A 20,219-nucleotide genomic window follows, 5' to 3' on the forward strand; every position below is an offset into this window, starting at 1 on the left:
CCGGTTCGACCAAAGCCGTAATTGATCAGACAAGGCTTGTCGACCGCACCCGGGAGAGAACAAACCTCCGCTACGGGTGGCTCTTGAAACTCTACAACAAAAATTCGGGCCTTTCAGAGGGTTCAGTCCAGGAGTCAACGATACAGCCAGTTCCGGCTGTCACCTCAACTTATGGCTGATCGGCCAAGGCGTACGGACTTGAGCGGCTGGAGATCTGCTATGCCTTGGGAGCTTCGTCCACTCCCACTTGGCGATCAACTGGATGATCCGACGGCTTCAAATGGCCAAGGTAAAGCGCCGCGCCTTTCTCCCGAGGTCCCATGTGACTGTTTGCACTCGGCCGTAGGTGCGTTTCAGGTCATCACTGGAGGCGGCTATGGTGTCATGAGACCGTAGCCTAACAGGCTGAACTCATGCTGGCACATGAGGGGCCCTTGAAAGATCATGATAGTTTGTTCCTATCATGATTCAAGAGAAGGATGTCCTGCGAGAGTGCAGGAGAGGGCAAGGTCGAGATGTATCTGGCCTTTATAAGCCGAGAATGGAGATGCACATGATGATCTCTGAATGATTGGAAATACTGACATGATCTACGCAAAATAGTAAAATGAAAAAAAACCAAATTGACAGAGGAACAATGTGCACCGTTGTCCTCGCGCATGAAGCCCCAAGATGACAATGAATTAATACCGGTTGTCGTTCCTATCCTATTGTACCGCGCCGACCCTTGACTCTACCGAGAAGACACCATAACGGGTACTCCGCCCAGACCAAACGCTATGCAAAGAAAGCACTTTTCCGTCATAAACATGGTCATGATGATTTTGAAACATCCCACAAGTCCTCTGCATTTCCGGTAAACAGCCTCTGGATGAGGTACTCGTCGTCGCCGCACCAGTCGAGGACAGTCTCCATCCACGGCTTGATATCCAACCCCTCGTACCTTGTATGAGGCCAATCGGTTGCAAAGACTACACGAGTGGTGCCTCCTAGGCGAATGACCTCCTTTGCGATGGGCTCAATGTCGCTATAATCTGATCGCAAGCTCATGCGATAAGGAGCTGATAACTTGACGTACGTGTGTCCATTCTTGAGGAGACGGGCTAGAGATGCGAATCCAGGCAGGTCGTATGGGTCGGTGCTATTATGACCTCTCAAAGATGGATAACCAATATGGTCTATACAAAAACGGATGTTGAGGGAGGGGATAATGGGTTCCAGGAGGGTAATCATGTGCATGGGAACATAGACCTGAACAGCCCATCCAAACGGTCGCACAACATCGGCGTACTCGTGCAGCTGATCGGCCAGCTCCTGCGCGTCAACGGTGAGCTCGTTAGACTGCACGTTCAACCTCACAGCCCTAACGCCTAGATCATGCCACTCGCGCAGGGTGTCGGGGGTCATGGCGGGCGGGTCGAAGGCGACGACGCCCCTCCCCCGCTCGGGGCCCAGGTCGCGCAGGGTGTCGATGAGGCAGGTGTTGTCGAGGCCGTAGATGGAGGGCTGGACGAGGACGATGTTGCGGATGCCGACTTGAGCTTCAAAGGAGAGGGCTTCTTGGAGGGAGTGCGAGTTGGGGCGGTACATGGCGGCGGGGGAGAGGGCGTAGTTTTCGACGTCGAGAACGTGCATGTGCGAGTCCCATGCGCCGGGGGGGATGCGCTCGGCGAGGGGGCGTGGGGGAGTCGTCATGGCGGCGGCGGTGGCAGCAGTCGCATTGCCAAAGATGAGGCCCTGGATGCGGTTCGCGATGGAGTTGTTGGTGTTTAGGTCGTCGGGACACGGCGGCGAAGTCGGAGGCGGCGGGTTCTGGCGGGGAAAGAGGGTCAAGCTCCGAGCGCGGGACGGCGAGTCCCGGGAGAGGAAGGAGGGAGGCCGACGGGAGCCAAGAAGACGTTGTCTTTTCAAGGAGCCATGATCTGTTGGTGTTGATTTGTAGGTAAAGATATTTGTGCGAGTGAAATGCCTGGGCTGTGCTGGGTTAAAGGCTGCAGCAGAGGATGCAGTAGCCCTTGCTGAGGCGGCGCATCCGAGGCTTCGACACGGCATTCTCTAGGTGCATGTGTATAAGCCGGGATAAGCCTGCAATTGCAGAAATACAAGTCAGAGAAGAAGTTGAAAAGGCGAAAAGAAGACAGAGTCCACTGCTGATTTCAGTTGACATTATCCTCGCCACTAATTACTCATGACAAACGACGTATCGTGAAGCTTTGGTTTAGTGAGGCGAGAGACGGGTTCGGAAGTTGGCCGATATGCCGAGGCGTGTACTACAACTGATTAGATGGAGGGCATACTCGACACATTGTACTAGACAGTAAATATATACGGAGAATATTCAAGGTATAGATGCAACAGTGGCACTCTGGATGGTCCATCAACTCCAGATTCTTACTCAATCTCAATCTCAACCGCCTTGAACGAGACGCTATCAAGGTAGGCGTTCGTGTTGAAACACTCAAACCCAATAGCGACACCAAAATCATCAATCTCCTCCAGCTTCTCCTCCGTGACATCGCAAATCGTCGAGATCTTTGCCCACCGACTCTCCGCAAATATCGCCGGCAGCACACCAACATTGAGTATGGCCTCTGTGAGGCCAATGGGGCCTACGAGACAAGCGGCGACGGCCCTGGTGCAGCCTTCTCCCTCATCACCCGGGGAATCGACCTTTACGAAACCCTCAAGGGCGTAGGAGCCTGCCTTGAGGAGGGACTTGTCGATGCGGTGGTAGAGGTAGTTTGTGAAGGGGCTGCCGGACTTGGACTCGAAGTGGAGGCGGGCGGCCTTTTCGGTCTTGTATGAGTCGTCGGTGAGGGAGAGGTCCTGGTCGGGGTAGGGGATGGCCTGCCAGGGCTGGAGGCCGTCGTCAAACTCGGGATTGGTGACGAGGTTGGTGGGAACGACTTCGGCTGTTGTGGATGTTGTCTGGGCTGAGGTGGTTCCAGAGCTAGTCTCGACTGTAGTTGAAGTGGTCGCAATAGTGGTCAATTTCGTCAAGGTTGAAGAGGACTCGGCGACTGTAGAAGTTGTCTCTACTGAAGAAGCTGTAGTAGTTCCAGATGAAATCTCAGCGGTAGTCGAGCTTGTCTCGGCCGAGGAAACAGTTCCAGAGGTAGTCGTAGAGCCAGCCTCGATAGTCACAGAGGTTGAAGTTTCAGTCGCCATGCTGCTAGTCTCCGTGGCTGAAGCTGACGAGGTGGTGGTGCCGTGTGGTATACAAACACCAGCATCGACAACCGCCGAAGAGGCCAGTGCCGCAAAGACAACGGCCATCAACTTGTTTGAAACCATCATGAACCGAATAAACGAGCGTATTAACGAGCGTACTGTCACAAAACTACAAGAAAATAACTCATCTCAGAACCTCCCCCTTCCTTTTATATACCTAACAGCTACACGACCATCACAGCAAAGACAAGTCTTGGCGAGCGGAATTGGTTCCTGAATCTCCATGTACGCATCGTATTCATCCTTGCAGTAGCGCGTCCAGCTGTGAAATGATCCCCAAGGCCATTGGCGGGATGGTCGATTTGTCAATTCGACTCTACAGGGGTTGCATATGAATAGTCGCTGGCGCTATCGATTGAGGCGTCTCGGTTGGCAACGACCAACAGTGAATTTTCTCCCAAGTTGGCAACACGTCTGATATGCTTATCGAGAAAAGCCGGCGTTAAAGGGCATCACAGCATGTTGCATCGTATCTTGTCAAATAAGGTCTCACACGATGACTGGGAAGTAAGAACAAGTAGTTGTACTAACATAATTGACAAACACCTATTCACCTAACCCATGTATTGCGAAAGGCAACCTCAAAGTCAGATAAGAAGCCATTGGAAAATATGCAGAAAACAATCCAAAGTTGATTGGCCTAGGAAATTATACCCAACTGGACAGTTCTACTGGTTCTGATTGTTCTTGGGTTGGCATGTACTAGACAAGAGGTAACGGGGTAGACATCCAGAATTCACCATTATCTAGCACACTAGTTAGTGCATCGCTCAAGATTCCACTCGAGCTATCGAGGGTCTGCAGTCTTATACATCTCTTAACCAACAAGCTCGGGCGCTGCAAGCCCCTCTCCTTCGATGGGCCTCAGCTTCTAGACATTTCAGCCTCGAGTCTTATGGACTTCTCTTCCTGCCTGAAAGAGCATCGTTTCTAGCATTCGGGCCGACGTGAATGGACTTACAGGGACTCTTGTTCTCAGATTCATTGGCAGATCGATGCATCAACTTGAACACATGCTCTTAGTGGCTCATGTACGCTAATGGAAATAGCATTGTCGCCATGAGACTCTGCTTTCCACTCAGATCAAGCCACTATCCCTTTCTCGATTCTCCCTACTACTCAAAATAAATCAGAAGGATTGACGTAGTGGACAAAGCGCAAGGTTCATGAGCGATCATCATACAAACCAAAAAGGAGAAAGTGGACTGCACCTCGAAAAGTTCCCAGCTCACGCCAGAATGATCAACAAAGCACATGAAAACGACCCCGTAATAATATTCACTACCACCTTGGAAAACATGTGGTTACGAGACTATATACCGGGATAGTCCATTAATGGCCCCAGAGAAGGATCCCCGAGATCCTGGAGAAGGATTCTCGAAAAGCTTGGCGCAGGGGACTACCGAGTAACGACACGAACATGCCATGTTTCAAACACAGCCCTCATACTGACGATCTGACACCATGTCACCATACAAGATCGGATCTTGACCAATCACGAATTCTCCTCGACGGTTCCCCTCGGGTCCTGCTGACCTTGGTTAAGAGTTGAAACTCCAGGCAGCCGGATTAAACCCTGTCGTTTCTGCCCTGTGGGGGATATGCTGTTTTAGAGAGGTGATTAAGAGCATGGGGTTCTCTGTGCTTTGGTTGAGATGAACTGTTGGGTGAGAATCTTGTGACGGCCTTCCATATTGAGTAAGTCTTTGAGTGTGATGGATCAGAAGGATTCTATGAGGGATGATAAGCTGGGTGAGTTTGAATCGGTCAATATTGCTAATATATTGTTTGATCATCTTTATAATGGGCTCAGCAATGTGTATAAAGCCTCGCTTGATATCCCACTACAAGACTGTTCATCATTCAACTTCACCACACTCATTCTTACACTTCAAACTCTATCCACAATGTCTTTCAACAAACTCGCCCATCTAGCCCTCCTCGCCCCCGCCGCAATGGGCCTCGTCGTGTCCAAAGGCATCACCCCAGAGCAGCTCGACAAGATGATGCCTCGTGGTGTAGACCAGCCCGGAAACCCTCGTCTTGACTTTGGAAAGGACAGTTGCTTCAGTACTGGAGCTATCGGTGAAAACGAGGTATGATATGTCCTTGCTTCTTATCGTAAAGCTGGAGTACTGACATTATTAAGGAATGGACTGGTTGTGAGCCGACCAACAAGCTCGACGACGAAGGCCACTGCTCCATCAGCCCTCACAGCGACGACCCCGTAAGTACCACTACACTTAACCTTGAAAACAGCGTTAACACCATCCAGTGCGAGACCTTTTGTGAAAGGAGTCTGAAATGGAGCTACGGCAAGGAGGTCAAGTTTGCCAACGCCGAGTGCCGCCGTGGCAAGTGCACCCTCGAAGATCGTATGGCCGTAACCTTTGGCGAGACCATCAGCTGGGGTCTTCAGATCGGTCACGGCGCCTTCACCGCCGGTGTCAGTTTCACCTACAACCAGGAGAAGCAGACGCTCAGCGGTGTGGTCCGCGACAAGCCGGAAGATCTAATTGATGAGTGCGGATACTGGACTTTTGTGCCGTACATGGTCACGTAAGTTTTACCCCTGAAAACCGCCATACACATCGCTTACTGAAGCTTTCCAGTTCCTGCGGTATCACAGCCAAGGGCGAACACACCCAAAACGCCTTCACGGGCGAAAAGTGCAAGAACCGCGCCGAAAAGGAAGAATGCCTAACCGACTACCTCCGCCACTCTGACGGCATGCCGGCCGGAGTGCCCGTCTTTGTCACGTACGACTGCGCAACTAGAGAGCGGCTCGCCTTTTGCAAGCAGGACGAGCTGTACCTGAAGCTGGGAGTTTCTGAGGACGAAAAGGTGCATCAGGACTATGCTCTTTCGTGGTGGGATGGGGATGTGTCGAGGGGACCTACGGGTACTGCGCAGGTTATGTGCGAGAAGGGTATTTGGCCTCCTTCTTAAGTGCTCGCCGGCTTGATTCTATGACTGGGCACTCAGCTGGGTTGAACCGTGTGAACTCTTGTACAACTATTTTTTCCTTCCTATTTTTATTTCCTCTTGAATCAATTGTCTTTATTATACATGCATCCATCTGCTGTGACTGCTCATTTTTATGGTCTGTCATTTCCGATCCGATCTATACGGAGCGGCCGGGGCTTGAATCTACCGAACCCCGGGCCGCGCCGCACCGATCAACAGGAGCCGGGCCCGGGGGACAGATGCGGCAAGCCACTCCGTGAAGGCCGGGAGTTAATCCTAATCCTCGGAGGATTTTTCGTCTCGCACGGACAGCGATATGGGAAATCAAACCCCTGCGTATTCCTTTTACTTGTATTTCAAGCCAAGCCACAGGCCTACAAGACATCGATTACAGATGAGCAGCGCAAAATGCCTTGCACAGCCATTAATTCCATAACATGTAATCTCAGCCATATCAATCTCACCTTCTCAATTCCAAATACGCTCAGGCAGCACTGAAACCCAATATCCGGCGTATTCAAAACACAGCCGCATCTGATTCCAAAGAGGCGCAGACGATTCAACACGCGCGGGGGGCGCAAGGGGACCCCTGGGCTAGGAACCCCGCGGAGGCGCTTTCCCAAATAGGAAATAGAGCTCTAGCAATCCAATCGTCATCGGCGCCTTCGGTGACGCAGCCTTTTTTTTCTTCCTTTGAACGGCGGGGGGCGGGGTTCTAAGACAAGGACCCCTTCGGTAGTATTTGTCAACCCCCGTCACGCATCACCGACCGGCCGGCCGGTGCTCGGCGAGTGCATAAATTTCTATATAGCTTCATCCTCCCTCCATCAGCCATTGCATTCTACCACAGACATTGACATCCACCTCGCACAGATTTTAAAAATGCCCTTCACACACCTCCCCCCCTTCCTGGCGCGCCTCGCCCGCCCCTTCACCCAATCCGCCCTCCTCTCGGTCGCCCCAGAGTCCTCCGCCGGCCCCATCCCCGACGGCGCCCAGCTCTGCACCGTCGCTGCTGGCTGCTTCTGGGGAACAGAGCACCTGTACCGCAAGCACTTTGCCGGCAAGGGCCTCATCGACGCCAAGGTCGGATACATTGGTGGAGACCTCGAGAACCCGAGCTACCGCGCTGTCTGCGGCGGCAAGACTGGCCGTACGTTCCTTTCTCTCTTTTGCAAGGCTAATCGCTAACTATTTGCAGACGCCGAGGCTGCTCAAATCATCTTTGACCCCTCCAAGGTCTCGTACGCACAGCTCCTCGAGTTCTTCTACTCCATGCACGATCCCACGACCCTCAACGCCCAGGGCCCCGACACTGGCCCCCAGTACCGCTCCGCCATCTACTTCCACGACGCCGAGCAGGAAAAGATTGCGCGCGACATCACGGCAAAGGCCAATGCCCAGTGGTGGAAGGGAGGCATCGTCACCGAGATCGCGCCCGCCGGCAAGTGGTGGTCCGCTGAGGAGTATCACCAGCTGTACCTCAAGAACAACCCCAGTGGTTATGAGTGCCCCAGTCACTACCTGAGGCCGTTTCCCCCTCTGAAGTGAGCTTTGTAGGGCTTTGGTGGAAAATGTTTCTCTCGGGTTAGCATGTAGACGGTAGCATCAATGTTTCAATTAATCAATAACTTCACAATTCACGCACAATGCGGCCATTGCTCTAATTTCTTGATTCAATAATCCTGTTCCTAAGCTACAAATGGGAATTTCCATCAACTGGCCATTCTGGCCAAATCAAGAGAGGAGTTCATTAGCCTCTTGCCAAGCAATCCATCCTTTTGCCAAAAAATAATACACGGTCATCACCATCCAGGCAAAGCCCAAACCATTACCACCTCTTACTTTCGTCGGTTCTGCTGCATCATCAGGATCTGGACCATCCGGATAAAGATGTTGAGGAAGTCGAGCTCGAGGGAGATGCTCTCGTTGACGGGATCCCGGCGCATGACACCAGCCTGGGCGAGGCGGGCGTGGTACAGAACCTTCTGGACGTCGTAGAGAGTGAAGCCACCGAAGACGGCGAGACCACCGTACAGCCACAGGCTCTCGGTAAAGGCAAGGGTTCGGACAGCGGTGGCGGGGATGATGAGCGGGGCGAGACCAGAGGCAGCAACGATGGCAGCACCAGCCAGAAGAGGACCACCAATGTAGAGGTACTTCTCCTGCTTAGCAGTGGCACCGACAATCGAGATACCACCCATCATGGCGACAGTGTAGAGACCAGCACGGGCGATGAGGGCACCGGGAACGAAGGCGAGGAGAGGGGCGACAAAGGCGGCCTGGGTGGCGTTGAAGGCGGTCCAGAGAGCGTACTTGGGGATATAGCTGCAAACTTGTTAGATTCGTTTCATCACCAAAATTGCATCTCAAAACTTACTTGTCAGGGCTGATGGATCGGGTGCCAATCATGGTCGCAAAGCTGAGCGCAAGACCACCAAGACCAACAACCCAAGGGTTTGTCACCATGATTCGGTACACAAAACCGGTCTGAACCATTTGTCGGGCCGTCAAGCCGATGATACCAATTCCGAGTCCGGTGTGCAGGAAGGTGTTGTTCAGGTACTCGCGCTCGTAGACGGGCATGCCGCCATCCTCACGAGTCTCCCGGTTGAAGACGGCATTCACGGCGACGAGTGTACCACCAAAGATGGCACCGCCGACGAGAAGCCTTCGGGTCGTTGTCTGGGGAGCAGCGGCAGTTCGCGCAGACTCCTGGTAGTATGATCGACCTCCGGCGCGACCGCCGCGCTGAAAGGCATTGCGCGTGGTCGCTGATGTGATGCGGGAGGTGAAGAAGTTGGGGGTCGGCTTGGCCGGGACGTGGAAGCTTCGAATCGAGCCGGCGGCAGACTTGGAGAGCGCAGGAAGCCGCTGCGCAATGCGCGCAGGGCCCTGTCGGATTGTGAGTGTAAACGACATCGTCTTTCTGGCGATGCAGGTGTCTGTTGTCGAGGAATTGGGTCGTTGACAAAGGAAAGGGAAGAATTCAAGCGGGGGTCCGAGGGAAGACCGGGGTTATAATATGCATCGAGGTTCCGGTAAATGGACGGAAAGAAAGCATGACGTTGATATCCGACGTCACGTGTTGGAAGTCGGTGGAATTTTCCGGCGCCTCTTGGTGACTCAGTTGGTCAGCAGCCCCGGCCCCTGCTAAACTCCAAACTCCATGCCCCGTGCATCGCGTCGCATCTCGGACTCGGACTTACGGTGGCCGAATTTCCTCAATTACATCATTTTGAAATTTGCTTCAGAATTATTATGGGAGCCAAGACGTCAAGTGCCTTCCCTTTCAGCTCCGTCAGGGTATCTTTCATGTATCCCTTCCGCTCCCTTGATGCAGTACTGGCTTATCCAACACATATCCACCCATGTCCATGTCCATCCATGCCATCCCTTGCTACCTGTCCAAACCCCATCAACTACCCAGGCTCATAAACACAAATGCTCCTTGACTTTTGACGCCGATGCTGTATGGTCATATCCCTCATGCAACCGCAACCACAACCCAACAGGACCCCGTGCCTCCCAAAGTGCAGTAGTTTCCCCAAGACTCCGTTGCATCATCGCAAGCCACCAGTTCCTTTCTCGATGACGAACCGAACAGGTCGCCGAGCCCTCTTTGCCCTATAACCGAACGCCGACCGCGGCATAAAGTTTTGTGACGTGAGCATCGCGACACTCATGGCCTTTGGTGCAGGCAATTCCTCCTCGCCCTCACCGCTCTCGCTCGAGACGCTTGCTCTTGGTCGCTGACCAGCTCGATCGTCATAGCCCCAGTTTGCAACGCTGCCAGCCCTCAGCCAAGACTCCAGGTTTCGACATTGGCTGACGTCCATCAAGTTGAGTCGTCCGCAGCCATTAAGGACATTCTCAACTCCCCGTCCTGTAACACGCACACAGCCACGTACACTCAAAGCTTCAAGGTCGTTCAGATGAAGTGCCACGCTCTCCAAGCTTCCATCGCTGACTGCGCTTCCACAAAATGCCAGCCGCAGTTCCCGCAACTTAGGGAGGCGAAGAGCCACCACCTCAGTTGCTGTATCAGAGAGGGCGCAACAAAACGACAGATCCAGATGAGTGAGGTTCTTCGCCGAGTTGACTAGGGCAACAATTGCATTATCCGACAGATACGTGCAATCTGCCAAACAAAGCCGAGACAGCTTTTCGAATCGGAAAGGCGCCCAAGATTGGAACCCTGCGTCAGTGATCGATGTACATCGAGTGAGAGAAAGAGACTCAATGCGATTCGATGCGTGGGCAGCGAGATGAGCCATTGATCGATCCGTGATATGTTTGCAGTACGAGAGGTTGAGCCGTTTCAACTTCGGGCAGCCAACCACAGTGCCCGGCGGAAGTATCGTAGGCGCGGCCTGCTTCTGTTGCTGTTGCTGTGCCTTGCTCCTCGAACGAGCCGTTGAGCTTGAGATGACAACTTGCTTCGATGGAGGCGGCTTCGCAGAAGGTGGCGGATCAGGTACCACCCAGCCGACAACGCGGCCTAGGAGGTTATCGCCAACCTTGCGGCAGTTGCTCCAATCCACCTCTTCCAATCCCTTTGCATTCTCACTCATCTCCAAAATCTGGTTTGCTGAAACATCCCAAACCGACTTCATCTTCCATCGTTTGATGTTCTTGCCGCAAGTTCGCCACAGAGCTCCAAAGCCCTCATCAGTTATATGGAAGCAATTATTGAGGTCAATAGTCACAGCTCGTGTGCCGATGAAGGGAGCAAGAACTTTTATAATGAGCTCATCGGTAACCTTGCGGTTGTAAATCGAGAGATCGACATTCTGACAAACTTTGGGTGAAGTTGTCAGCAGCTTGCGCCAATGCGTGCTGACGAGTCGTAGTCGGAATAGTTCTCCAATATCGACATGCTTGAAAATGTAGATCAAGATCTCATCTGAAAGCACAGGCTTGCTCATCGTAAGGGGTCGCCGAGGTAAGGTCGTCCTAACTCTCTTGGCTGGAACATCGTCGCTATCCATCGTGTCGGTAAACGCAAATTTGATGGGTGTCACCTCTGAAAGACGAGAACCAGCTCTCACTCCATTAGTGGTGGGCCCAGAACTGTCAGTTGGTGGAATTGGAGGCGCCAACGAGTGACGACGGCGATTCCTAATGTTCTCCATGTTGACACTCAAGAACGGATCAGGGTCCTTGGGTTCTATAGTGCCAGAATCGTCCTTCGCTGGGGAAGTCGGCTTGGACGGCGTAGTGAAGGTCAAACCCGGCAACGTAGCTCGCGTAGGCGTGGTAGGAGTCGGAGGATCAGACTTGTTGGCCTTTTCCTTGACGTCGGCGTCAACCATATCAACATCGTCGCTTTGCTTCTGATATCGAAGACGCGCTGTCTCTTCAACCTGCGTCTTGATATCTGGAGGACATCGTCTCCAGAATTCATCAAGCACATCACCGGTGATCATGATGCACTCGACAGTCGTGATGGCTCGGACGGTGGCTGTCCTGCCGCGAGAGAGGCCCAAACTCGCAACTTCTCCAAAGTATTGCCCTGCTTTCAACCGCGGTCTCTTTTGGGGAAATCGAGTATTGCCTTGGAATCCCTCGCTGACAGTTGGTTCGTCGTGGATTACTTCAGCTTCACCACGAACGATGAAGAAGATCTCATTGCCTGGAAGCCCCTGGCGAACAATATCCGTGAAAGGCGTATAAGTTTTTGGTTGAGCACTGAGGCCAAGAAAGTGCAGAATGTCGGCTGGAAGGGTTGAGAAGAGCGGCAGCTCCTTAAGCGTCGTCCGAATGTTGATTTGGCCACTGCCAATTGCGCTTCCAGCAGCAGGATCCTCGATAATCCCTGGACTTGGTGACTTTCTCTTCTTAGAATTGACCACGGCACCGTCCCTGATAGCGCCCCTCTCCCCTGTAGATACTTCGCCAGGGGCAGCTTCTCTAGCACTGAAATCTCCTTTGGGAGACTTGAGCAGCTTGCCACCCTCTTGTCTTCTCTTTTTGAGAAGATTCAGTCGTTCCTGTGCCTCCTCCCGGATAGCCTTCTCCATCTCGGGAAATTTTGGCATAACAGTATGCAAGTCTTCCTTCTTCAGCACCAGCAGGAGACATTTCGTTCGGGCAATAATGGTTGCCGTGCGCGGCATCTGCATAAGGACGCCAATCTCACCAAAAAAGGCACCCGCCTTGAGCTCCGCGTACACTGCCTCGCCATCCCGTGACGTCACGGCAACTACGCCGCGAACTAGCCAGTACATTGCCTTCGCATCGTCGCCCTCAGTCACGATGTGATCATTGGGGCTTTGAATCTGCGGCTTCAGATGGTTTCCGATGGCAACGAGGAATTCCTCCGGAGCGGACATGAAAAGGGGGAACGATCTGATACGGTCAACCAAATCCAGAGGCATATCTCGAATGAGAGATGTTGTAAGCGGCGAAGGTCGGACGGGCCGGGTCGGGTTTGTCTCGACATTGAAGGATCTGATCAACGAGACAGAGTCGGACGAAGCTCCAGAATTTGAGGCCTGCTGGTGATGGGCCAGCGCCCTATAGGGCGAGGGCGAGTTTGGAGAACGACCTCGCCTCATGGTGATAGTTTTGACAACGGACGATGTGGCTCAGCGGTGATGAAATCGCGGAAACGAGGGCGGTGCGGCCTCCCCTCCAGCCAGCTCTCAGGCCGCTGCAGCAGCAGCTGGGGGTGACGCTTCCGTTTGATCGCTTGGCCTTGTCAATGGGAACTAGGGGGCGATAACGCTGACAGAGGCAGTCAAGATGAGATAGGATACGGTCATGCTCCGGTCCAACAGATCGAGGATTGCGCACGTGAATAGGGCAAGGTCGTCTTGAATCTGATACTAGAATGGTATCGGCCGTTGATGTAGCAAAGGCCCGGGCGATGGCCTGGTAGCGGTCCGTAGGCCCCGCGATGAGGTGAAAGATGCAAAGCCTGTCGTCACAGGCCAGATATCGAGCTCGCGAGTTGTACAGGGTCCAAGGTGGCGGTTTGGAACCTCGTCGTGACACAGAGGCAGGGGACGAGTTGTCGGGAGAGCTGCTGTGTCGATGCAGGCGTGGGAGTTGGTCGTCCAAGGGCGATCGCGTGGAGGTGCCACAGTAGACTTTGAAAGAAGTGAGCGATGACGGCAACGGAGACAAAGGATGGGACCGGTGTAGGCGGCTTACCAAAGCTTGGGTGGAAGCCAAGCAGGACGATCTCTAATACTCGGCCGAGAGGACGCACCAGTGACAATCCGAGCGGGGGGCAGTCGCGGAGCGGCGAGGAAGCTATTGCGAGAACAGCTATCTGGCACACAGCTACTCAAAGGTAGTTGAGGGAAAGTCAAGATCCGTGAAGGTAAACTGGATCCGCATGGAAAAGATTCCAGTCGCGGCGGAGCGCAGGCCGGCCGCCACACACACGACGCCCACCCACAACTCAGAGGCCCCTCAGCATCTCTCACACGCCCACCGCCCACTCACACTCACAAGGTCCAGCTTGGTGTGGGGTAACGCTTCTAGCTGGGCGGGCAGTGCCGTCACACACAGTGAAGAGCGTGTTCAGCGCGGGCAGGGGAGCAAGGGGGCCCGGGTTTGGGGCACACGCCGCAAGCGACGAGTGGAGCAGAGACAAAGCAAACCAAGGCAAGCAAGCGTCGGCAATGCAAGCAATGCAGCGGGAGAAGACCAGTTCAGTAGAATGCAAATTGGCGATACAGGACAAGTCCATCCCGACCTGGGCAGGACGCCCGCCCCGTCCATGGAACCCCCCGCAGCTGGTACCACCCAGGGAGACGGCAGCTCTCGTGGTGTGCTTCTGTACCTTAGCCCGCGCGTGGTGCTAATAGTGGCGTCGCTGGTTGCCACCCAGGGCAGCAATGGCAAAAGTTGAGCTCCTGGGTCAGTGCGTGCTTGCGTGGGCGCTTTGGCGCTTCGGTGGATGCTTCGATGAAGCTTCAGTGGATGGATGAGCTGCCCGCCGTGGAGCCATCCTCACCATGCTAGCATGCCCACCTCTCGACCCTCTCCCAAGGACCCTGGCCGTCGCGCCCCTTGCCCCTAGCGGACGGCACCAAGCGCAGATGACCGAGCGCGCACAGGGCGCTTACGGGGTCCTGACGTTGAGCTTCATGGGAACAATGGCCTGGCCTGTCCCAGCAGACGGATGTGGTGTTGAGCGGGAGAGCCGAGTGGAAAGATGACCTCGCTTGCTGGACGGAAGCGACCCGATAGCTTCAGCGATGCTCCTGGCGAGCCACCAACGATTCCGTTACCATGGATGCTGTCCATCGCACCTGGGAACAGGGTTGTCGACCGGGTTGGTTCTGCTCTTGGCTCGACGGTGAGTGGTGGCCGTTTTGGCAGTGGCCGCCTTCTGCCGTCATCATTTTCCCCATCCACCGCGTCGATCCTGATCTTCGGATCCGCGCCAGCCTGCTGGGAAAGGGGGCTGTTGGTCATAAGACCTCGTGTCTCCTCCTTCCGACTGCATATGTACTGTGGCTTACCGAGGCATGCAAAAGGACAGCTGCGACAATGGCTTGACCGTTTGAGTAAAGGGAGCTGCAGGATCGCTATTTGGGAGTTTCTGGGTAGGCAATGCCGTCTCGTCTCAACAGCAACTGGCTTGTGCCCAAGAATAGTATTCAGTCCCGTCTACTGGAGACGGAGACGGTGCACACGCATGGAACAAGTCGCTGCATTGTCAATGGATGTCAATGCTGATGCCAAGGGAGGATGATCCTGGCCAAACAGGAGAAGGCTCCGCAGAGTCCTTTTGTGAAACGTTTCGTCCTTGCCTGTTTCATCAGCGAGTGCGGGCAGCACTTTCCTCCTCGGATCGATGACCGAGTGCTTGCCTGAGATAGGCCAACTACCTGGGCAGGTACAGACAGGTTGACGGCAGCTTCACATGGAAGGAAGGAACGCCTTACGCCAGCGTCTAGGATCACAACATCTACTGCAGCATCGTAGGAATCTCTGCATCTGCAAGCATCCATCTCGCATTCATTACTTCACTTCATTTGCTTTCCCAGTGCTCAGACCATCACTCTTTCAGCCGCGACGCATGCAACATTTCTAGAAAGACACGCCGCAGCAAGGGCCACGACGCCATGACCATCTAGCCCCGGCAGTAGAAGCTCGCTAGAACACGCACGTTAAATTGCTTCTGTCGGATCGAGACTGTTTTTCTTCTGACGGACCGTTCCCAGCTCAGCATCGACCAACAAACATTTAGGGCTGCTTAACAGGGAAATTATAGAACATGGGTTCATGTTGCAGTATTCCGTTGTCCCACTTGCGCCTCCAAACCACTTCTCGGTCTGCAGAACCTCTTGAGCCTTCTGAGCGTCCTGAGTCCTCTGAACCTTCTGGGCCTTATGAGCCTTCCGAGCTCTCACAACCACCCCGTCCAACTTTTACGCTGTCGCCTTTGGCGGATCCAGGTCCACCCCACACCAGGATACAGTGTTTCTTTCGCCCACGCTGTGGCATTTGCGGCCAAGGAATACAAGCTGCCGAGCGTATCATACCAGGTACTTCCAATCCCTCTGTCCTTGTCCAACTCCTTGCTCAGTGTCTGTTCCAGTGATTGGGAACGATGACTCCAGCGCTCTGCATCACTTCATGCCAGTATCAGCATTCCCCAAGGAAGGGTGCGTTCTCAATAAACGATGCAACTGCGTTCAGCAACCATGCAACATAGCTCACCCCTTGCCCGAGGGCGTGGTGATCCATGTGGATTGCCTTCAATTATTCATGCGTGAATATAATGGCGACAAAGCTTGGGACTGCTTATAGATTCTAGCAGCCTGGCAAAATATGTGGAAATGCGACCCTCTGTATCTCGAGCCAAGGCATATCATAAAACCCAGTCTGGAAGATATGCAGGCCCTGGGCATTCCCAGGCTAGGTCAGCTGCCAACCGAGATCGTCCTGATCATCCAGTCCTACTCATCCGACAGTATCCTGTGGCGTTTATATACCACCTTGAGTGTTGCCAAACAAGCATCGAATGGGAATGGCAGCCCTCAAGACCTCAAAATAGTTCGCATTGGCGAAGTATCAGCGTGGGAGCGTGGGAAAGAGCCCATATTGGCCAATAACTCACCACAGGATCCTATCATCCGTCTTACACTGGATGCTTATGGGATAAAGGAGGTCGAGAGGCTACCGAACTACTCGGACACCATGAGTGATCAGGTCGATTGCGGCTCAACAGCTTTTGCATTCATCGACGAGCGGTTCATCGACCAACAAGTCGAATTAAATGATCAGCTTCAGATGTCTGACCGCACGGAAGCAGCCAAGATAAGTAATGCGGTTTTCCACTTTCAAGTAACACCCCCTTGATCCGTACCATGGCACCAAGCTCACAAGCTCCAGTTCGGCCGTGCTCGATTGTACTTCAAACCTCTTTTGCATGGGCCTTGGGTATGGAATACTCCCTCTCCGGCGATACGGAACATTTCTATATCCTCACAAGACGGGAATTACACTACTGTGGTCTACCGTACAACTGACACAATGCCCTTGGGTCCGCCGACGACTCATCCATTGCTACAATTTTTCGGAAACTCCTACCAGAGAGCCTGTGAGACAGATTCAACACCGCATTGTTCCAACGGCCACAGGCTGCACGTGTTCCCCTATATGCGAGACCGGACCTCTTGGCGCTATTACAACACCTCGCTGGACCAGACGACGGGCCTTACGTTCTTTTTCAAGTCAGGCAAATTCTATGGGGTCCATAGCCACACTGCCAAGATGCCTTCCGCTGCGGAATTCCTTGAGCGGTTTCCATACCCAATCCGGCCAAGACTATCGTGGGTATATGTTCCTCTGCCCCCTAATGACGATATTGTAGCGATGGGAGTTCGTGGCGGTCGCCATAGGGTTTTCATGGTAAGTAATTCCTTCTCGGTATCCGAACCTTCTCTCACTTCTCATGTTGTAGATTCGAAAAAGACTGAGCGGCGATATCTTTGTGGGGAGTACTCTTGGTCCACAACCACCTCATTATGCACTTATTGAGTCGCCACCCCTCGCCTTTGTCTTCAACCAGATTCCTGTTAGACATGTGAATGGTTTCGGCGTTGTGGTTCGAAACGATTCGAGTTCCGACAACTTTATTCAAGTGCCACCCCCTCAGCTACAGACCTCACCGTCATCCCAGGTAGCTGAAGAAACCCTACACTCTGTCGCTCCTCTCGAAGGCTTGGTCCGTGTCAGCATTTTCCAGGCCCGAATCCCGGGTTTTTGCGTCGGCCTTCTCATGGAGTACCGGGACGGTGCTCAGCGGGCACTAGGGTCATGTCGTCTTGGCCTCGACCTTGTCACCACATGTTCAGAGCCCACACACATTTGTGTCATTTCCACGACCCTCACAGGCCGGGGTGTCCATTATCCAACAGCCAGGGTAGAGGTTACAAACCAAGAAGAACCCCATAACCATCACCCTGAGGGTTGGATATGCCGTCCCCTGTCTCGAGGAGGGAGTGTAGAGGTGTGGTTCAGCTACAGGGTGTTCCAGATTTCGTTTCTTGATCCGCCGGTATAGACATGTCTCAATTAGGCCTTTCATTATTCAAGCGGGCATTGTAGAATAGCGCTGTTTTCGGTCACATTTCGATAGTAAGCTCAATTCAACAGACATTACATTGTTGGCAAGGGTCTGCATGCTATTCAACGTATATTCCCAGCACTATCCAGCTTTGTACAGCATTAGTTCTTTGAAAAGATTCCAGCGTGTCGTTGTTTCGCAGCACATGAAAGGACGTAGAAGGTTGCACCGCCAGACACTGGCTCTCCAGGGTAACACTCATAAGATATCCCAATAAGTTCAACTCTCTTCATCAACAAGCCATCCCCTTTCCACTGTCCATGTTCACAATTCTATGTCCCGTTTGGGAAACTTCTTGAACACCTGCCTATAACACCAAGTCTTCCATCATTGACTAAAAATGCACAAAAATGAGCTTAAACCGACTACCACCCATGGTCGACAACGCTCATCTTTGTTTGAAGTCGAGATGTGGCATTTGTGGCCATGCCATGAGACTCGATGAGCATTTCCTAGCGTGTATGAGCAACGATGCCAATCTCATCTGACATTTAAGCCCCTGCCTCAACTACTAACTAACATGCCATAGTGCTCGGCAACGACGTTTCTACTTGCCCTGTATTTTGCACGAGCAGGTCTCTATTTCCAGATGTCGGTCACACCCCGCGGCAGCTGAATGGAATGCCTCTTTGTCGGCGACCTTAGTGTGAAAGGTGCGCTGCTTCCCCGGAGGCTGCGACGATACATGCGGATTGCTATGATCTATTCATGCTCAATCGTGAACCAAAACATGCTTTAGACCGCCTATGAATCACGGCAGCCTGGCGAGATCCTTGGCGGCATGCGCCTGAGCTTGACTTGGACGACAGCAGCTTCACATCACCAAGGCCATCAACAACAGAGTCGATAGGTATTCCAGAGCTAGCTTCGCTGCCTATGGAGATTGTCCAGCTTATCCGAGGCTATTCGCGTGAAAACCCTTTCTGGCGGTATAGCACCGTCCAGGATGTTACCGAACGCTCTTCCAATCATCACACAGCAAGCGCCAAAAACGACTCTTCAATCCTTCCCGTTGCACGAAATATCAGCATGGGAGCGCGGAAGCGAACCGCTGCTCGCTACTGATATTCCTCAGCTACCTATCATTCGGCTTTTGGTCGACTCGCATGGCATCGGGAAGTTGGAGAGGTTACCAAATTCGCCTAGGCATACGGTCTCGCGGTCCGATACTCGTGCGTACGCTTTTCTTGATGAATCTCGGGCGAAGGGCTTTTCGATGCATTTCAAGGTATTTCGGTCACCTCGTTGATAAGCTCGCCAGCACTCATATACTTGCTTCAGTTTGGACACGCCCGCATCGTACCGAATGAACGAGGTAAGGGGCTGCGAATCTGGGACACGCCAACTCCTCCACTAAACAACCTGTCGACACTCTCTTCATCGTATCTTCCACATGTCGCCCTCTTCCGTACAATAGAGCTATCCCAGGTTACCGGCCTCACCTTTTTCTACCTTCTGGGGTCGGTCTTGGGTATTCATGCCCATACGGCAAAGGCCCCTCTGGCAACACAGACCTTTGAGCGCTTCTTAAGAAGAACTCAACAAAGTGTCATTTGGGTATATGTGCCTCTTCCTTGCAACGACCGTATCCTCCGACTTGGGATCCGAGGGAATGAGGCTGTCATATATAAACCTAGTTTTTGAGTAAGCCCCAAGGCCCGCGGTCGACTTTGAAGTAACAAATTACTCTAACCTGACCAGATCCGCACAAAACTCGCTGGCGATATTGTAGTCAGCCCGTGTCAAAGACAAGATAGCCACGACTTCATGTTTGACAATTCACCGCCTACAACGCTTGTTTTCAGCTCACAGGGACGGCAAGGGTTATACTTTTTTTGGAGTGAAATAGAATCCTGGCTCCAGCTCAGAACCACCAACCCCTTTCCCGTACCCAGTCCCGCCCGGGAACCCCCCTTCTGACTTGCGCCCAGTCCATTCATCAGCTTCTCTGGAACATGTTTACCAGATCCATATCTTCAACTGCGCCAACACGGGGCTCTGCAAAGGTCTTCTCATGAAATATAGAAATGGCGGAAAGAGGGCAGTTGGAGAATGCCGGATCGGGGTCGACCCTGTCACAACCTGCGTAAAGCCATCTCGGATATGCTTCCGGCGCATGCTGCATTCACCACGCAGGGTAGGTGTGCAGCTTGAGGCAAACTAGGTGCAATGCACTCGTGGGGACGATCACCATCACAAGGAGGAGGGCTGGGTGTGTTTGGGCATGGAAGGACATGTCGAATTCTGGTTCGATAACCAGGCATCACGACTTGACATATTCAGATTTGAACAGAGTTGGTTGTGTTTTATCCATGCCTATACGAAATTTACCCAGCGCATGTTGAGATAACTCCATGCCACCATGAGATCAGTCAGTAAGGAAGTCGAGGTAAAGAGCGTTGCTATCGAAGGGGTCGGCAGCTGA

General features: G+C 53.1%; 5 protein-coding genes across 5 annotated transcripts; 2 read left to right on the forward strand and 3 right to left on the reverse strand.

Annotated features, from left to right (window-relative positions):
- Positions 1-813: 813 nt before the first annotated feature.
- NCS57_00158700 (Amidohydro-rel domain-containing protein) lies at positions 814-2,052 on the reverse strand (the record flags this gene model as incomplete). The annotated part of the gene is made up of 1 exon (XM_053051647.1): positions 814-2,052. One exon carries the CDS (start codon positions 2,050-2,052, stop codon positions 814-816), a length of 1,239 nt encoding a protein of 412 aa, XP_052920162.1.
- A 3,086-nt stretch (positions 2,053-5,138) lies between these two features.
- NCS57_00158800 (uncharacterized protein) lies at positions 5,139-6,180 on the forward strand (the record flags this gene model as incomplete). Its single annotated transcript, XM_053051648.1, has 4 exons — positions 5,139-5,327; positions 5,381-5,458; positions 5,507-5,790; positions 5,844-6,180. 4 exons carry the CDS (start codon positions 5,139-5,141, stop codon positions 6,178-6,180), a joined length of 888 nt encoding a protein of 295 aa, XP_052920163.1.
- A 777-nt stretch (positions 6,181-6,957) lies between these two features.
- Positions 6,958-7,749, forward strand: NCS57_00158900 (Peptide-methionine (S)-S-oxide reductase; the record flags this gene model as incomplete). The annotated part of the gene is made up of 2 exons (XM_053051649.1): positions 6,958-7,351; positions 7,400-7,749. Exons 1-2 carry the CDS (start codon positions 7,081-7,083, stop codon positions 7,747-7,749), a joined length of 621 nt encoding a protein of 206 aa, XP_052920164.1. The 5' UTR covers positions 6,958-7,080.
- Positions 7,750-8,039: 290 nt separating this feature from the next.
- NCS57_00159000 (uncharacterized protein) lies at positions 8,040-9,216 on the reverse strand (the record flags this gene model as incomplete). Its single annotated transcript, XM_053051650.1, has 2 exons — positions 8,579-9,216; positions 8,040-8,526 (listed from the first exon to the last, which is right to left on the reverse strand). The coding sequence occupies exons 1-2, from the start codon at positions 9,118-9,120 to the stop codon at positions 8,040-8,042; spliced, it is 1,029 nt and encodes a 342-aa protein (XP_052920165.1). The 5' UTR covers positions 9,121-9,216.
- A 545-nt stretch (positions 9,217-9,761) lies between these two features.
- NCS57_00159100 (uncharacterized protein) lies at positions 9,762-12,758 on the reverse strand (the record flags this gene model as incomplete). Its single annotated transcript, XM_053051651.1, has 1 exon — positions 9,762-12,758. The coding sequence occupies one exon, from the start codon at positions 12,756-12,758 to the stop codon at positions 9,762-9,764; it is 2,997 nt and encodes a 998-aa protein (XP_052920166.1).
- Positions 12,759-20,219: the final 7,461 nt, after the last annotated feature.

The sequence above is a fragment of the Fusarium keratoplasticum genome, chromosome 1 (genome assembly GCF_025433545.1).
Source record: "Fusarium keratoplasticum isolate Fu6.1 chromosome 1, whole genome shotgun sequence".
Classification (NCBI taxonomy): Eukaryota; Fungi; Ascomycota; class Sordariomycetes; order Hypocreales; family Nectriaceae; genus Fusarium; species Fusarium keratoplasticum.